The sequence below is a fragment of the Pongo pygmaeus genome, chromosome 10 (genome assembly GCF_028885625.2).
Source record: "Pongo pygmaeus isolate AG05252 chromosome 10, NHGRI_mPonPyg2-v2.0_pri, whole genome shotgun sequence".
NCBI classification, from domain to species: domain Eukaryota; kingdom Metazoa; phylum Chordata; class Mammalia; order Primates; family Hominidae; genus Pongo; species Pongo pygmaeus.
Genome location: NC_072383.2, coordinates 111,634,895 through 111,653,605, shown reverse-complemented (window position 1 = coordinate 111,653,605; position 18,711 = coordinate 111,634,895). Strand labels below are relative to the sequence as shown.

Sequence of the window (18,711 nt, the reverse complement as noted above, 5' to 3'; positions counted from 1 at the left end):
CTTGAGGTATTTTGATGGTGTAAGTTGAGTAGTTCCCTGCTTGTGGCCCATCTAGTCTGTCCCCATGAACAGTGGCATCAACCTGTATGTTCCCATTCTATGTGTCAGGGCCCTATTCTTTTTTACCATGTAGGGTTCTGACCACATTGAGCAGACCTGATTATTTTGACAGCATATCATCACTTTCTCATCTACCCACTAGGATGGCTATAATCAACATGATGGACAATGAGTGTTGGCAAGGATATGGAGAAACTGGAACTTTCATTCACTGCCAGGGGTGGGTGTGTATAAATGGTGCAGCCACTGTGGAAAACAGTCTGGCAGTTCTCAAATGGCTAAACATAGAGTTATCACGTGATACAGCAATTCCACTCCTAGGTATACATGAGGGTTAATTTTATGTGTCTACTGGACGGGGTTAAGGGACGCCCAGATGGCTGGTAAAATGTTATTTCTGGATGTGTCTGTGAGCATGTTCCTGGAAGAGATTAGTATTTGAATCTGTAGACTGAGTAGAGAAGACAGCCCTCACCAGGGTGAGTGTGCATCTTCCAATCCACTGGAGGCCTGAATAGAACAAAAAGAGGAACAGCAAATTTTCTCTCCCTGCGTGAGCTGAGGCATCTGTCTTCTCCTGCTCTCAGATATTGATGCTCCTGGTTCTTGGGCTTTCAGACTTGGATTGGGACTTATTCCAGCAATCTCCTGGTTCTCAGCCTTCTGAATTGGTCTGAAACTACAACCACTGGCCTTTCCGAGTCTCCAGCTTGCAGACGGTGGATCACAAAACTTCTCAGACTCCATAATCACACAAGTCAAACCCTCATAATAAATCTCTTTCTATATATGTCTCTCTATTCTAATGGTCTGGTTTCTCTGGAGAACTCTGATTAATACAGCACACAGATTCTCCTTGACTTATGATGGGGTCATCAATTGTGGATCACCTTTTATACGTAAGAAAAATGAAAACATATGTCTGCACAAAATCTCATACAAGAGTGTGCATAACAGCTATTAGTCATAACAGCAAAAAATGCAGCAAAATAGCAAAAAAGTGGAGAATATCCAAATACCTATCAATGGGAGAATGGATAAACAAAATGTAGTCCATTTATGCAGTGGAAATGTCATTCGGAAATAAAAAGGAATGAAACCCCAACATATACTATAACATGAATGAATCTTGAAAACATGTTAAGTTAAAGAAGCCAGACACAAAAGGCCACATATTGCATGATGCCATTTATATGAAATGTTGGCAATAGATGAAATACACAGCAGATTGGCGGTTTCTAGGGATTAGGGAGAGAATGGGTTGGAGGAATGGGGAATGACTGCTAATGGGTTTCAGGGTTTCCTTTTAGGGTGATGAAAATGTCTGGAATTATTATGATGAGTGCATCTGTGATATGGCTCTAGTTATGAATATGCTGAATATAAGTCTTATGAATAGACACCAAGTATAAATCTTATGAATATATTCACACCACTGAATTGTACACTTTAAAAGGGTGAGAGCTTTATGGTATTGACTTATATCTCAGTAAAAAGTTTTTAAAAATTCACACACACACACACACACACACACACACACACACACATTTCTTTGGAGTCCTGCATTTCTTAGGATTCAGTTCTGGACTTGGTCTTCACTTTCTCTGCCTTCTGGCTGCAAGAAATGCAACCCTCTTTTACCACCAAGGAGGCCCTCTGGCTCTCTCACTTAGCTTTCAATTGCTGATTGATTGCATTTAGCTTTTTATTACTTTTTTCCCCAGAGTCTTGGAAAGAGCCACCTAACTGCATTGGTCTATTTACGTACCAGTGCCATGCTGTTTAAATATCAGAGGCTTCATAGTATGTTTTAATATCAGCTAAGACTAGGCCCTGCTCAGAACTCTTCTTTCCCTGTGTTTTCCTAGCTATTGCGTGTGTATTTTTCCATAAGAACTTTAGCGTCAACTTATCTGGTTCCATTGAAAAGCGTATGTGGGTGTTTTTAGGGTGACCATTAAGCCTATCAATCAACTCAGGGAGAAGTGACATCTTTATGCAGTCAAGTCTTCCTATCCAAGGGTGTGGCTAGACCGGGAAGCCCCCAAAAGTTACAGTGGGGCCAATATGCCAACACCAGGGTGGCCATTGCCAAAGACTGAGGGGCTGGAATGAAATACACTCCTGTTCAGATGAGCAAGCCCTCCTCTCTGCCCTGCACAGATGACAACCACTCCTTGTATCACGCACCTGAGCTGCCCTGGTTCCCACCATCTCATAATTACCCTAATTCTGGAGCCATTTTGCGGGCAGGCCCAGAGTGTGTGTGGTGGGAATGGAAGGTACCCAACTGTGACCTGCCACCTGGTCTTCCCCGGAGCATCACTGGCTTGTGATGCCCAGGCCAGGGCCACTCTGCTGCTGGACAACTTGGCAGAGCAGGTCTCTGCTGCCCACCAGAACTGGCCCTGAGCTCTTGGATGTGTGTGTAGCAGCAGCCAGGGCCAATCCAAGAGGCGGAGTTTGGGGTCCTGAGAGTTCTAGCTTTGGATTACCAGGCAGTATCGATGAGATGAGTCTAAGAAGGTGCCCTTAGCATTGGTTCAGCACCAAGACGGTGGGCAGGGATGGAGGCTGTCAGTATGGCACAGGTATTAGAAGCCCTGTCCTCTGTGCCTTCACCTACTCTAGCCTCTGTAGGCTGAGCCAAAGAGTAGCAGAGAACAGGCTCTAGGTGAATCAGAGGAGCTGCCCTTGGTCGCTCACCTCTCTCCAAGAATGACAATAACGAGGGAAGGCTCTTCCCATCCCATTCAATCTAGCATTCCTTGCAGGTAAGTTTTAACAGTGGTTCGTGGAGAGTCAGGCTGTCTAAGACACTCCTGTGGGGCAGAGAAGGGATGTTCAGTGGCTTCCTTTCTTTGTTTCCTGTTCCTTCCTCTGAGATAGACCCACTCCCTCATCCACCCAACAGATGGCCAGGATGCATCTGCTGGGGGCTCCGCCCCTTGGCACTTGGCACCCATTCAATCATACATGTCTCAGACTCCTCTGCAGCCAGAGTTCTGGCTGTAATTTAGATTTTTCTAAGAAAGGGAGGTGGGATCTGTCTTCCCGCAGCTCTGGCAGCTGGCCATCCCTGATGGATGTTTGTGGTTGCAGGAATCTAACCTAGGTCTCGACTCCAGTTTTGTGCATGTGAGGCAGTGATGGCAGGGGTAGTGGTGGCATTAGCAGTAGCAGTGGCGGCTCTCTGACCTCTGATTCGGCTACAGTGGTCTAATCTTGAAACCAATAGTCCAGTGGTGTCCTCTGCCTTCTGCTCCTCCAGCCTTTCCAGTGATTTAGATAAAATCCCTTTCTGCCTAAGATTCCTAGAGTGCTTTCTGTTTTCTGGGCTGAACCTTGACTAGTGTGGACACTGTTGTTGGACTTGAGGTCAGGAGAGCCTCCTGGATGGACGTGGTGGGCCTTGCTCTGGAAGGCAGAGAGAAACAGGCTAAGCACGGCTGTTTGGCCACTGGCTCAGGTTTAGGCTGTGGGGATACAGAATCTCAGCATGTTAGGAGAGAAAACAGGGACCCAATAAAAATTCAGGAAGATAAACTGAGCCACAGCATGAAGATGTGTAAACTAGGGGAGGAGTGCAGCATAAAAGGTGAAGAAAAGGAGGCCTCCCATGAAGAGGCATCCAATTAGGTGTCCAACAAGAGGGTCCCCATAGCATGCATGTCCCAACTCCCTCTGTCTGTGTCTGTGGCAGACAAAGTAAGCCAATATGGGCATGCTCTCCTGCTAGCAACTGAGCTCAGAGGGCTCTTCAATAGCCGACACATACACTGTAAACCTGCGAGCACCTTCTTTTTTCTGCATCCAGTGCAGACATTGCTAATCAATCATGGCACTTGTACCACCACTTTCCTCTACTGCATCCATGGCAGACATCACTAATTGATTAGATAATTCTTCTCAGCTAATTGGCCATTCTTTAAAACCCTTCAGAAGATAAGGCTCCAGGTAGCCAGTACCAAATGACTGTGGCTGATAGATGAGATGGAAACTCTCTGCCATCCCTATATAAAGTATTTAGATTTGGCAAGAAGGAGAGGCCAATGGGAGGAAGGGATAGATTGCAGCAGGAGGAAGGATGTGAGCTAATTTGCATGGGCAGAGAGGAGTCAGGGAGGAGGAGGCATTCTCAGCTGGGTGGGAAGCAGCAGTAGTGGTACGAGGATAAGGTCATGGCAGTGATAGAGAAGCTGCAAACGCAGGCTGGTGTCAAACCATGGAGTCTGGATCCTAGTGTGTAAGCCATGGGAGGCAGGGCAGTGTGTGAGCTGGGAGAGCAGATTCACTAAAACACACACATGGACACATGTGTGCACACACACACACACAATCTCTCTCATCTGGTAGGGGACCCTGAATTTCCTCATGCTGAGGGCTGGTGTCCATCTTCTCTTCATCCAGTAGGACCGCTGATTTTCTCGACTTCACACAGCAGCCTGGGGAAGTATTATAGGAGTTATTGGTAACCCCATCCTTTCTGCAGAAGCTGAGACCACACAGCCGGATGGGAAAGTGGAAGCACAGGGGCATACCTGGGGCCATCACCGGGCCCTGCCCCTTTGGGAGGAGTCATGTCCCTCCCCTGACCATGCTCCCCCCTCAACCCCAAAGGGTACTTCCTTTGGTACCACAGATCTCTCACCTTCACTGGCCATGGCTGGATGGGGATGCCATTCCGTCCCATGCAGCACAGGGCAGACGTGCAGGCTGCAGCTTCCTTGGCCAGCAGGTCCCAGCGGGCATTGTGGCCCAGGTTGCCTGTCGGGTCAGCCGGATCCAGGATGATAGGCCTGCAATTCCCAGCCAGGGTCAGTCTTATTCCTGGCAACATCTAGGTGTCCACCTGTGGCACTGGTTGGACTATTTTCCCTTTTTATCTAACACTTTGCAGGGGCTAGGGCCAGGGCTCAGAGATTCCTCAGTGCTCCAGGCACACACTATAGGGCAGGTATAGAAAATAAGACACACATGGCCGCTTTGCCATTCTGCATTCAGGCAAACATTACTAATCAACCACAGTGCTACCGCTCACCCCTTCCTTATTCAGGGGAGACATTGTTAATCAATCACAGCACTGGTTCCACAACTCTCCCTTCCTGCATCCATGATACAGATTGAGTATTTCTTATCTAAAATGCTTGGGACCAGAAGTGTTTTGGATTTCAAATTTTTTCAGATTTTGGACCTTTGCCTTACTTACCAGTTAAGAATCCCTAATTTGAAAATCCAAAATGCTCCAATGAGCATTTTCCTTGAGCATTTTTTTTGGTGGTCAAAAAGCTTCAAATTCTGGGCCATTTTCGGATTTTGAATTTTTGCATTTGGGATGCTCAACCTTTGGACACTACTAGCTGGTTAGCCTACTCTTTCCAGCTGAGTCAAATCACAACCTCAGAAGCTTTTTCAACACATCATTCTAAGTAGCCACTCCCCACTGACTGGAGATGCATCCTGAGTTTGCAAAAGCAGCTCTGTTATCTCTGTACCCATTTCAGAGGTAGGCAAAATCCCAAAGAATGAAACATGCTTATGGTACCTGGGTGGGTTCACAGGTAGGGTGGTTAGATTTAACAAATACAAATACAAGGCTGGGCACAGTGGCTCATGCCTGTAATCCCAGCACTTTGGGAGGCCTAGGTGGGCAGATCACTTGAGGCCAGGAGTTCGAGACCAGCCTGGCCAACATGGTGAAAAATGTCTCTACTAAAAATACAAAAATTAGCTGGACACGGTGGCGTGAGCCTGTGGTCCCAGCTACTCAGGAGGCTGAGGCAGAAGAATTGCTTGAACCCGGGAGGCGGAGGGTTGCAGTGAGCCAAGATCGCGCCATTGCACTCCAGCCTGGGCGACAAAAACAAACAAACAACAACAACAACAACAAAAAACAGGATGCCCAGTTAAATTTGACTTTCAGATAAACAGTGAATAAATTTTTAAGCATAATTATGTCTCAAATATGGCATCAAGCATACTTATACTAAGAAGTTATTCATCATTTATCTGAAACTCAAATTTAACTTGAGGTCTTGCATTTTATCTGGCAACCCTATTCCTGGGTGACCAGAAAATTAACCGTTTGTCCCTCAGATGCTACGAATATAACTTCTAGGAAAGAATCAGTTCTAGGAAGAGTGTTTTCCCAACTCTGCTCTGCAATCTAGAAAGTGGGGAGAGTGAGTGATCCCAGGTCTGAAATTCTGGAACACTGGGGGTAGACCTGAACCTGGGCTTCTGAAGCTGCTGTTTCAGGAAGTCTCCAACAGTCTTGTCCTTGGCGTTGTAGTTGATGGTCCAGTAGATACAGAGCTGGCGGTACTGGGTGACCAGCTCCAGGACCGTGCGGAAGCCCTCAGCCATGTTGAACTGGAAGTCCTTCCCGCCCTGCTCCCAGGCATACACAGTCAGGAGTTCCAGCCCGTGCTGTGGGGGTAGGGCGCCTCTCCCCTTGGAGATCTTGGTACACTGGAGAATGAGGAGAAAGATATGTTGGTTCATATTGGCACTGATGAGGTACAGAAGGGATTATTCTGGACTTGGCAAAGCAACCCCAAAACTTTTATTGAGCACCTACATGTGCCAGATGCCTTGCCATGCATTATCCCATCACATCCTGTGACATAGTTTTATCACCCCCATCTTACAGATAAGAAAACTAAGGTCCCACAGCTGAGATATAGCACTCTTTCTGCTCTGCTCCACCAACCCAGGATCTTGGCCAGGGCTGGGCCCTGCTTCCTCCCAGGAAAGTGCTCCAGAGGCAGAGCCCAGGGCAACTGGGGAAGGTGGCCTATCCATGTGCCGAACCTGCTGGTACCAGTGCTTCACCAGCCGGATCAGGCTCTTCAGCTTGGTAGGGCGAGAGATGATGAAGTCCCGTTGTAGCTCTGTGAAGCAGGTGGAGTACTCGCCCGCATTGCTGTAGCTGTGGATGAGGTCGACGTAGACTTGAGAGCTGGGCCTGGAGCCAGAGACCAGCTGGCCTGGAGATGGGGAGATGGTTACCATCACTCTGGCTCCCACGGTGTCCCAGTGGGGCCAACTTAGAAAGGACTTCTGAGATCTCCTACCTCTTGGGTGTTTTCCTAAGGGTGGTCTGGGATCCACTGGGAGGCCACAGGGTGTTTTTAGGTGGAACACAGATGTGGCATGACCCACATTAAATCCCTGGTGACAGTCATACTCCCTTTTCTGCTCCCTTTCAAACCATCTGCTTACCTATCTTGGAAAAAGTCTCAGCTGGGAGCTAGCCTGTCTTTAACACCTCTCTAAGACTTGCTTATCTTTCTCTCTAACCAAGGGAGGGCAGGCCTCAGTCTTACAACCTCCTGCAGGTAACAGAGCTGTGTATGGAGTTGACATCACCATTCTGGTTACATTGCACTTAAAGACATTCCTTAATATCCAAGTAAAGGCATTCCTTAATATCCAAATTCTTGCTCTCTGAACTGAAGAACTGAATAGACTCAGATAAATTTCTGGGCCGGGTGCAGTGGCTTACGTCTGTAATCCCAGCACTCTGCAAGGCCACTGCAGGAGGATCATATGAGGCTAGGAGTTTCAGACCAGCCTGGGCAACATAGTCATATCCCATCTCTACAAAAAATTCTATAAATTAGCCAGGTGTGGTGGTGTGCACCTGTAGTCCCAGCCTCTCAGGATGCTGGGGCAGGAGGATCACTTGAGCCCAGGAGTTCGAGGCTGCATTGAGTCACGATCGTGCCACTGCACTCCAGGCCGGGTGATAAAGAAAGACCCTGTCTCTTAAAAAAAAAATTCTTCATGAATCCCTCCCTTGGCCACCTGCTCCCTCAAACTCAGAAACCAAATAAATTCAAATACAAGGGATTTTCTCACTCTGAAAACTGCTAATCAAACTGAGAATTGAAGAGATATGAAGAGAGTTGTGTCTATTTTGTTCAAGGCTTTATTTTTGGTGCCAGGAAGAGCACTGGGCACAGAGTAGATGCATGTATTGAATGAACTGAATGAATGGATCTGCAGCAGAGTGGAGGAGGTGGGTGGCACACAAACCACTCAAAGCTGGGAATGTGCAAGAAACATCAATGTCCTTACTGTCAGATGTGAGATAAAAACAATGGGGCTCAGGACGGGGAAGTCCCTTGTTCAAGGTCATCCAGCATGTTGGTGGAATTGCTGGGACTAGAACCCAGCTTGAGGCCACTGTTAGCCCACAGAGTGCCTGTGCAAATTAGAAAAAGGCACCCTCTTCTTTAGATACTTTGCAGGAAAGTTGTGATGAACATACACAACTACAATGCCTGCAATGATGAGAACAGATGTGGCCTGGTTGTGTACCGTGCTACCTCTACAACTGCCCATGGCGGCCCTGCCTCTGTATTTCCCCCTCTCAGGTCTATGCCAGGGCACCTCACCTAGGGCGTCAAAGGCTGGCAGCACATCAAAGTCCACACTCTGGTCCAGCATCGTCTGGGATGTCAGTGAGAAGCTCAGCACGCGGGGATTCTCCCATTTGGAGACTTCAAACTTGACCTCGAACTGCCGCTCCTGTTGACACGCCTCCAGCTGGGCTCGGATCTCGGAGATGATCTCGGCCCGCTTGTTCCCCTGCTCAGTGAACTGGCTGAAGCAGCTGAGGAACACCACGAGGTCGGCGTCTGAGCGGCCTCGCAGAGCTGTGCCTTTGGCTGAAGAGCCACCCTGGAGAGGACATGGCAGGTGGCTCAACCCTTGAAGCATGGCTTGGCATCCTTTTGCCTGTGGGTTCTGGACTATGAGTTAGAAAACCTACGGTGTGACCTTGGACAAGTCATCTAACCTCTCTGTGTTAGATCTTTAATATGGTAAGAAAGATTGTATTTAAGATTGTAAGAAAAAGAAGCATGCAACAGGTAAGTTTAAACCCTTCAACAAATGCAAAATTTCTCATTTCATCATATTTTGTGACTGGAGAGGATTTGAGAAGTGTTTTGTTTGTTGGTTGGTTTTTTGGGCCTGCAGCTCCCAAGCGTGTCTGCACCTGGAAGTCTTTTACAAACGACCAGTGGCTGGCTCCCACCCCACAAGACTGTGATTTAAGTTTTCCTGGGTTGGGGCTTGGGCATCAGCATATTTTTAAAAAACTGTGATTCCAAGGTCAAGCCAGGGGAGCCAGGGTTGACAGCCAGTGAGCCAAGCCACTGTCCTCAACTGTTAGAAATCAGGAAGGTGAGGATCAGAGAGGGGAAGGTACATGCCTATGGTCACACAGCAAACCAGCATCCCTGGCACTGCTCACTGGCTGGCTTTATGCTAACACTGTTTCTGAGCTGATCTGGGTCTCACTTGTCTCTCCAACTGTGGACTGAGGCTGTATCCAGTGCTGTGGACAGTGTGACCTTTTGCACACCCCCAGCATCCTTTCCACCTGGGATCAGCATCCTGGTGTTCTTTGGAGGGACCACCCCTAACCCACACTCAGCCCATGAGGACTAGGCGGGGGCCACTTCACCATGTGACCCAGTCTTGGCCATCCAGAGCATAATGTCTCCCTAGCCCCAGTAACTAGTTTGGGGGTTGGCAGGTTACCCAAGCCAGGCCAATGAGACTCAATTCCAAGACTTTTATTTGAATTTTAAGAAAAAACAAGTTCCCCTTTCTGGAAGCTTAGAGCTGCCAAAGACCACCATATGTTAAGGGCCTATCCAAGACATTAAAAAGCAGAACCAAGAACTGGAGAGAAAACCTGAGTCCTGATGATGTTGCCTGGGCTCCTGGATCTAGCTATGCCTGTAAGCAGCCCTATCCGGGACTTTCCAGTTACATCCGTCAATACATTCCTTTGTTGCCTCTTTTGAGTTGGGTGTCACTAGCGACCAAAAGAGACTTGTTGGACATATCTGGGCCCTCTCTCTGCCATCCTCCCATAACCGTTTTCCGGCTTTTTCTCTATTCCTGGCTTTTTGCTGGTTGCTACGAGGGCGGAAGTGGGTCAAGCCTGGCCCTGGGCTGGGAGAGATCACCAGCTTGCAGGATATTGCTTGCCTACAGCTCTCTGAGGACTCACCTTGACCACCTTGATCACTTTGATGGGAGAATTCCGGAAGCAGTTTTCCTTCAAAAATGAACAGATGGTATCAACGGCCTTGTTCACCTGGGCTAGGAACTGGCGGTTGGGCTGGAGAAATTCACTGATGAACTTGTCAAGGTCCCCAGCTGGGGTTTGGTAAAGGAGGGCTGGCTGCAGAGAGAATCCAGGGGGGGCCAGCTTGAGACGGGACTCCCAGTGCTCACCCAAGACCTGCCCCTTGATGTCCTCTGAGGACAAGACTCCCCACTGTCTCCCATGTCCCTCTTTCCTTCTCAGCTGGTGGGTAGGTTCTGAGGTAGCATCAGAAGGACCTGAGATTGAATTTTGGTTCCAGCATCAATACACAGCCTCAGTTTCCCCATGTTTAAATGAGTGCAATAATGAAGCCCAGGTCTCAATGGATTGTCTTGAGTATTAAACGATGGTTATGAGAACCTACTGCAACATAGTAAATGTGATAAAATCATATCGTTTTGGGAGCTGCAAGTGGCTTATGTCTCAGTTTTCCTAGAAGCAGGGCCCATGGCAGGAATTCTTGCGCATATGATTAATTGGGGCAGTGCTTGGAGGAGAAGTGGAACAAGGACAGCAGCAGAGGGCAGAGAAGAGGCTCAGCAAAGCTGGGTGCTCAGCTGGAGACAAGTGTTTGCCTGATTCCACAGGGAGCGCTGGAACGTGAGTTGCATCACGGAGTCTGTTCCGCCTGGAGATAAAGTTGGGCCTTTTGTAACCCTGTGTCACTCAGGCACTGGCTGGGACGTAGCAATCTGTGCATTTCATGGAAGGCAAGTCTCCAGAGAAGGGGTGACTATGAGTTGTCAGCAACCAACACTCCTAGCAGCTGGGGACGGGTGCACCGGCAGGTTAAGGGAACCTGACTAGAAGGCAGGGCCCCCTGCCCCACAGGACCCTCCATCTTACCATCACATCCCAGGGCTGCACAGATGTCCCGTCTCTACTCAGAAAGCAGGCCTGCATCCCCAGCGCTGCTGCTTCCTGGGCCAACAGCTCCCAGCTACCCTGGCCCACGTTCCAGGTGGGATCAACAGGGTCCAGGACCAGGGGTCTGGGGGCACAGCAGGAAGGTGGGTGGGGAAGGTGGGAGTCAGTGAAAGAGGAAGTGGGTGGAAGGGCTGAAAAGGGGCGTGAGGGCTGGGAAGAGTGTCAGGACCTCGGGGTTGGCTCAGTCTTGCCCATGAGCAGAAGCGGTCTCAATTGGCTGCCTTGGTTGGAAAGCTATTGGGTGGCCCCTTCAACTGAGAAATACTATTTTATCATGCTAATAAAACTGGCCCTGGTTTCTTTTGGGACTCCTTACGTCCACACTTCCTCAGCAAAGAGTCCAGAGGGAAGCAGAGTGAGGAGCGGGACTGCCACCCCAAACCCTACCTTGGACTCCTCCTGGATGACTGACTCCAGGGTGACAGTGGGGAGGAGGAGGATAATGAAGCCAGGCAAAGGGAAGCAGGTCTTCACCTGGGTTTTCGAAGCTGGCCAAGAAGGTGCATTCTCATGGCTGGGTCCTCAGTGCTATAGTTGACCGTCCAGAAGACACAGAGCTGCTGATGCTGCTGCACGAGCCCCAGCACCGTCCGGAAGCCTTGGGCCATGTTGAAACAATCCTGCCTGCAGCCCTGCTCCCAGGCAAAGATGGTGAGGAGCTCCAGGGCATAGGCTGGGGGCAGAGAGGCAGGGGCTGGTCGTTTTCCTTTGTTCTGAGCTGCAACCTGTGTCACACAAGGCCAACCAAAGATGAGTGATTAGTGGATGTGAGCTGAGTGTGGCCATAAGCACTTGGGGCAGGAAGGGAATATAGAAAACAGAAGCGCAGAAAGAATAGAAACTTGCTGATGCTTCTTATTTTACAAGTGGGTAAACTGAGGTTCAGAGGAGGGTAGTGACTTGTCTAAGGTCATACAGTGAGACTGAGAGCTCAGACGTGGCTTTTGCCTAGTGTCTCCCCTCAAGGAATTTGGAAATTTGAAACATCTTGAGTGTGTAACTCTAATTGAAGACGGAAGCATTGACGAATCCATCCATCAGCAGCCTTTAGGAATATTTTAACATTAATCACATAACATGGGGTGGTTGTACAGGAATAGGGGCTGCAATGTATCCATCTTGGTATCCCAGTGTCCATCACAAGAGTTAGAAATAGCGGGTGCTCGATAGATGTTTGTCGAATATAGGGATGCATGAATACAAGTCAGAATTCAGAGAAGTATTTAGTAAGGGAGCTCCGAAGGATGCTCAGAATTTAGTGCAACTCAAAAGAGGCAACAAGGCTGGGGCGTGGTGGCTCATGCCTGTAATTCTAGCATTTTGGGAGGCCAAGGCGGGTGGATTACTTGAGCCCAGAAGTTCTAGACTAACCTGGGCAACGTGGTAAGACTCCTGTCTCTACAAAAAGTACGAAAATCAGCCAGGTGTAGTAGTGCGTGCCTGTAGTCTTAGCTGCTATGGGGGCTGAGGCAGGAGGATTACTTGAGCCCAGAAGGTCGAGGCTGCAGTGAGCTGTAATTGTGCCACTGCACTCCAGCCTGGGTGACAAAGTGAGACCCTTTCTCAAAAAAAAAAAAAAAAAAAAAAAGGCTATGAAAGAATGTATTGGCTGATGTAACCCCAAATCCTTGGAGTAGACTGCTTTCAGGCACAGCTTGATCCAGGAGCCCATAAGGAGTCATCAGCTTTTCTGTTCAGATCTTTTCTGTTCAAGTGCTCTGGTTTTTCTGTCTTGGACAGGCCCTTACCATATGGTGGTCATTGCCAGCTCTAGGCTTCCAGAAAGGGGAGTTTTCTAAAAATTGACATGTGGTGGGGGTAATATCATAAACAAAGGCTTGGAGGTGGGGGAAAAACAGAGAAAACATTTGCAGTGTCAAAAGAGAGAAGTGGATGGGCTAAAGTGAACCCCAGGTACAAGAAATGAAGACTTTAGACTTGATGGAGAAAAGATTTTTTTCTAACAGTGGCTTCCAGATCTGGGCAGGAAATGGAGGATGGAGGAGGCCGGTCCTTCTGCTCTGGATGACCAATAAGAAGCAAAGGAGGGGAGATGTGGGTGTAGGGGAGGAGCTGATTGGCTGGGGCGGTTGCCATGACAGTGGTGGCTTTCTGGGAGGAGCCAGGGGCAACTCACCTGGCGATACCAGTGCTTCACCAGCAGAATCAGGTTCTTCAGCTTGGCAGGGCGAATGTTCACGAAGTTCCTCCGCAGCTCTGCGAAGCAGGCCTTATGCTCGCCCTCCTGGCAGCCACTGGTGAGGAGCCTCGAGTAGACCTGGGGATTTGGTTTGGTGCCAGAACTGAGCTGCCCTGTAGAAGTTTGAAACACCCTGAATGTGCAACTCCAATTGAAGATAGCAGCATTTACCAACCCATCCATTCACCAGCATTTATGAATATTCTAACATTAATCACCTAACATTGCAATCAATAATACACTATAACATTGAATAACAATCGGAGCTATCATTTTTTCAGTATCAATTCTGTACTGGGTGCTTTTCAATATTTTTTGCTAATCCATCCAGTAACTGCACGGTGGATAATCTTCTATTTATTTTTTGTTTTTTAAATTTTCCCTGAAAGCTGAAAGATGCATAATCTTGAGCCAGAAAAGCTGTGTCACATAGTGGTTAAAGGAGTGAGTTTTGGAGACAGATAAGCCTGGGTTCAAATCCAAGCTGTGTGATTTTTACCTCTTCAGGTCTAGTTTCCTCACCTGTAAAACGGGGATCATAAATAGCACCTGTCCTTCTAAGGCTATTGTAAGAATCAATTGAAATCTACATGTAAAGTGCTTAGAACAGTATGTAGAATATATCGTGTGCTCAATAAGCAGTAATTATTGCTATTATTAACATTATCTTCCAGAAAAAGAAAAACAAGACACAGAGAGGAAGCTACAATTGAGTCTTGTCCTTCACTTTCATAAGGCTGGCCTCTAAAATAAATGCCTTCTTCATGAAAAGTGACTGCAAAAGGTTATCCACTGGCAGAGAGGGGCTTCAAGGAAGCTTGCTGCTAGGGCTCTGGGTGGGGGAAAAAAGAAAATCCCCTGTGAGAAACTGGGACCCCGATCCTGTGCTAGATGTGGATGTGAAGTCCAAATTTACAGTATCTGCATGGTGAGGAAATCCCAGACTGTTAAATTAATGCATAATCTAGCCTAGGAGTTAGTGAAACTCTTGGAGTCCAGGTAGAAGCGAAGTGAAAACTTGGTCCCAAGGGGAATATTTCTCCAACCCAGGGCACAAGGAACTTCCACAGGAAAAGCAAAGACAACAAAACCTCCACAAACCCCAAAGGTGAGTTCACAATACAAAATTACAAACCGTATGAGGAAATGATTGACCATGAGGGACAGTCAGGTGACACAACAAATAGGAAAATTAGCACCTCAAGAATTTGAGTTAATAGGACAATCTGAGACACTAAAATAAGCATGTTGGAAATTATTGAAGACATCAAAGAAACTGGAACCACAGTGAAAGAATTGAAGCCTATGAACAAATAACAGATTGATTTAAGAAAGAGAGAAACATAACCTTTAGAGGTGAAAAAGTCACTGAAATTTAAAAAAATTAAGGATAAGCAGCAGAGTAGACATTATTTGAATAGAGTTTATAAACCAGAAGACAGGTCCAAGAAACTGAAACAGGCAGCCCTGATAGACAAAGAGATGGGAACAATGAGAGAGATGAAAAGCCATGGAGGACGAGATAAGAAACCATCTAAGAGGAGTTCCAGAAGTAGAGAATAGACAAAATAGGGGAGAGGCAGTATTCGAAGAGCTATTGGAAGACCTCTCCCTAAAACTAAAGGAATAATTGAGCTCTCAGATTCAGGAGGGACAGCACATTTCAAAGAGGACACATTAAAAAGAAATCCAGAGAGGAGGTTCCAAGATGGCTGAATAGGAACAGCTCCAGTCTACAGCTCCCAGCGTGAGTGACACAGAAGTTGGGTGATTTCTGCATTTCCAACTGAGGTACTGGGTTCATCTCACTGGGGCTTGTTGGACAGTGGGTGCAGCCCACGGATCATGAGCCAAAGCAGGGCGGGGCATTACCTCACCCGGGAAGTGCAAGGAGTTGGGGAATTCCCCTTCCTAGCCAAGGGAAGCCATGACAGATGGTACCTGGAAAATTGAGACACTCCTATGCACTTTTCCAATGGTCTTAGCAAACGGCACACCAAGAGATTATATCCTGCACCTGGCACGGAGGGTCCCACGCCCACAGAGCCTCGCTCACTGTTAGCACAGCAGTCTGAGATCAAACTGCAAGGTGGCAGTGAGGCTAGGGGAGGGGGGTCCACCATTGCTGAGGCTTGACTGGGTATACAAAGTGGCTGGGAAGCTCAAACTGGGTGGAGCCCATCACAGCTCAAGGAGGCCTGCCTCTGTAGACTCCACCTCTGGGGGCAGGGCATAGCTGAACAAAAGGCAGCAGAAACTTCTGCAAACTTAAACGTCCCTGTCTGACAGCTTTGAAGAGAATCATGGTCCTCCCAGCATGGAGTTTGAGATCTGAGAACGCACAGACTGCCTCCTCAAGTGGGTCCCTGACCCCTGAGTAGCCTAACTGGGAGGCACTTCCCAGTAGGGGCCGACTGACACCTCATATGGCTGGGTGCCCCTCTGAGACGAAGCTTCCAGAGGAAGGATCAGGCGGCAACATTTTCAGTTCTGCAATATTTGCTGTTCTGCAGCCTCCACTGCTGATACCCAGGCAAACAGGGTCTGGAGTGGACCTCCAGCAAACTCCAACAGACCTGCAGCTGAGGGTCCTGACTGTTAGAAGGAAAACTAACAAACAGAAAGGACATCCACACCAAAACCCCATCTGTACGTCACCATCATCAAAGACCAAAGGTAGATAAAACCACAAAGATGGGGAGAAACCAAAGCAGAAAAGCTGAAAATTCTAAAAGTCAGAGCGCCTCTTCTCCTCCAAAGGAATGCAGCTCCTCGCCAGCAATGGAACAAAGCTGGACGGAGAATGATTTTGACAAGTTGAGAGAAGAAGGCTTCAGACAATTGGTAATAACAAACTTCTCTGAGCTAAAGGAGGATGTTCGAACCCATCGCAAAGAACCTAAAAACCTTGAAAAAAGATTAGATTGAATGGCTAACTAGAATAAACAGCATAGAGAAGACCTTAAATGACCTGATGGAGCTGAAAACCATGGCACAAGAACTATGTGATGCATGCACAAGCTTCAGTAGACAATTCTATCAAGTGGAAGAAAGGGTATCAGTGATTGAAGATCAAATGAATGAAATGAATCAAGAAGAGAAGTTTAGAGAAAAAAGAGTAAAAAGAAATGAACAAAGCCTCCAAGAAATATGGGACTATGTGAAAAGACCAAATCTACATCTGACTGGTGTACTTGAAAGTGACGGGGAGAATGGAACTGAGTTGGAAAACACTCTGCAGGATATTATCCAGGAGAACTTCCCCAACCTAGCAAGGCAGGCCAACATTCAAATTCAGGAAATACAGAGAACTCCACAAAGATACTCCTCGAGAAGACCAACTCCAAGACACATAATTGTCAGATTCACCAAAGTTGAAATGAAAGAAAAAATGTTAAGGGCAGCCAGAGAGAAAGGTCAGATTACCCACAAAGGGAAGCCCATAAGACTAATAGTGGATCTCTCGGCAGAAACTCTACAAGCCAGAAGAGAGTGGGGGACAATATTCAACGTTCTTAAAAAAAAGAATTTTCAACCCAGAATTTCATATCCAGCCAAACTAAGCTTCATAAGTGAAGGAGAAATAAAATCCTTTACAGACAAGCAAATGCTGAGAGATTTTTCACTACCAGGTCTGCCTTACAAGAGCTCCTGAAGGAAGCACTAAACGTGGAAAGGAACAACCGGTACCAGCCACTGCAAAAACATGCCTAATTGTAAAGACCATCAATGCTAGGAAGAAACTGCATCAACTAACGAGCAAAATAACTAGCTAACATTATAATGACAGGATCAAATTCACACATAACAATATTAACCTTAAATGTAAATGGACTAAGTGCTCCAATTAAAAGACACAGACTGGCAAATTGGATAAAGAATCAAGACCCATCAGTGTGCTGTATTCAGGAGACCCATCTCACATGCAGAGACACATATAGGCTGAAAATAAAGGGATGGAGGAAGATCTACCAAGCAAATGGAAAACAAAAAAAGGCAGGGGTTGCAATCCTAGTCTCTGATAAAACAGACTTTAAACCAACAAAGATCAAAAGAGACAAAGAAGGCCATTACATAATGGTAAAGGGATCAATTCAACAAGAAGAGCTAACTATCCTAAATATATATGCACCCAATACAGGAGCACCCAGATTCATAAAGCAAGTCCTGAGTGACCTACAAAGAGACTTAGACTCACACAATAATAATGGGAAACTTTAACACCCCACCGTCAACATTAGACAGATCAACGAGACAGAAAGTTAGCCAGGATATCCAAGAATTGAACTCAGCTCTGTACCAAGTGGACCTAATAGACATCTACAGAACTCTCCACCCCAAATCAACAGAATATACATTCTTCTCAGCACCACATTGCACTTATTCCAAAATTGACCATATATTTGGAAGTAAAGCACTCCTCAGCAAATGTAAAAGAACAGAAATTATAACAAGCTGTCTCTCAGACCACAGTGCAATCAAACTAGAACTCAGGATTAAGAAACTCACTCAAAACCGCTCAACTACATGGAAACTGAACAACCTGCTCTTGAGTGATTACTTGGTACATAACGAAATGAAGGCAGAAATAAAGATGTTCTTTGAAACCAACGAGAACAGAGACAAAACATACCAGAATCTCTGGGACACATTTAAAGCAGTGTGTAGAGGGAAATTTATAGCCCTAAATGCCCACAAGAGAAAGCAGGAAAGATCTAAAATTGACACCCTAACATCACAATTAAAAGAACTGGAGAAGCAAGAGCAAACACATTCAAAAGCTAGCAGAAGGCAAGAAATAACTAAGATCAGAGCAGAACTGAAGGAGACAGAGACACAAAAAACCCTTCAAAAAATCAATGAATCCAGGAGCTGGTTTTTTGAAAAGATGAATAAAATTGATAGACCACTAGCAAGACTAATAAAGAAGAAAAGAGAGAAGGATCAAATAGATGCAGTAAAAAATGATAAAGGGGATATCACCACTGATCACACAGAAATACAAACTACCATCAGAGAATACTATAAACACGTCTACACAAATAAACTAGAAAATCTAGAAGAAATGGATAAATTCCTGGACACATACACCCTCCCAAGACTAAACCAGGAAGAAGTTGAATCCCTGAATAGACAAATAACAGACTCTGAAATTGAGGCAATAATTAATAGCCTACCAACCAAAAAAAGTCCAGGACCAGACGGATTCACAGCCGAATTCTATCAGAGGTACAAAGAGAAGCTGGTACCATTCCTTCTGAAACTATTCCAATCAATAAAAAAAGAGGGAATCCTCCATAACTCATTTTATGAGCCCTGATACCATCATCCTGATACCAAAGCCTGGCAGAGACACAACAAAAAAAGAGAATTTAAGAGCAATATCCCTGAT

The 18,711-nt window shown here is 46.7% G+C and overlaps 1 protein-coding gene across 2 annotated transcripts in view; it reads right to left on the bottom strand.

Moving 5' to 3' along the window:
* Positions 1 to 1,233: 1,233 nt before the first annotated feature.
* OAS3 (2'-5'-oligoadenylate synthetase 3) overlaps positions 1,234 to 18,711 on the bottom strand; it is a 34,948-nt gene continuing 17,470 nt past the window's right edge. For both annotated transcript variants that reach the window (XM_054443041.2, XM_063647117.1), the window contains 9 exons: positions 13,257 to 13,432; positions 11,594 to 11,844; positions 11,039 to 11,183; positions 10,094 to 10,267; positions 8,463 to 8,748; positions 6,874 to 7,049; positions 6,293 to 6,531; positions 4,712 to 4,859; positions 1,234 to 4,505 (listed from right to left, as the gene is read on the bottom strand). In XM_054443041.2, the coding sequence (XP_054299016.1) occupies positions 4,494 to 4,505; positions 4,712 to 4,859; positions 6,293 to 6,531; positions 6,874 to 7,049; positions 8,463 to 8,748; positions 10,094 to 10,267; positions 11,039 to 11,183; positions 11,594 to 11,844; positions 13,257 to 13,432 (1,607 nt within the window). In that variant the 3' untranslated portion in view covers positions 1,234 to 4,493. The remainder of the gene's footprint in view (positions 4,506 to 4,711; positions 4,860 to 6,292; positions 6,532 to 6,873; positions 7,050 to 8,462; positions 8,749 to 10,093; positions 10,268 to 11,038; positions 11,184 to 11,593; positions 11,845 to 13,256; positions 13,433 to 18,711) is intronic.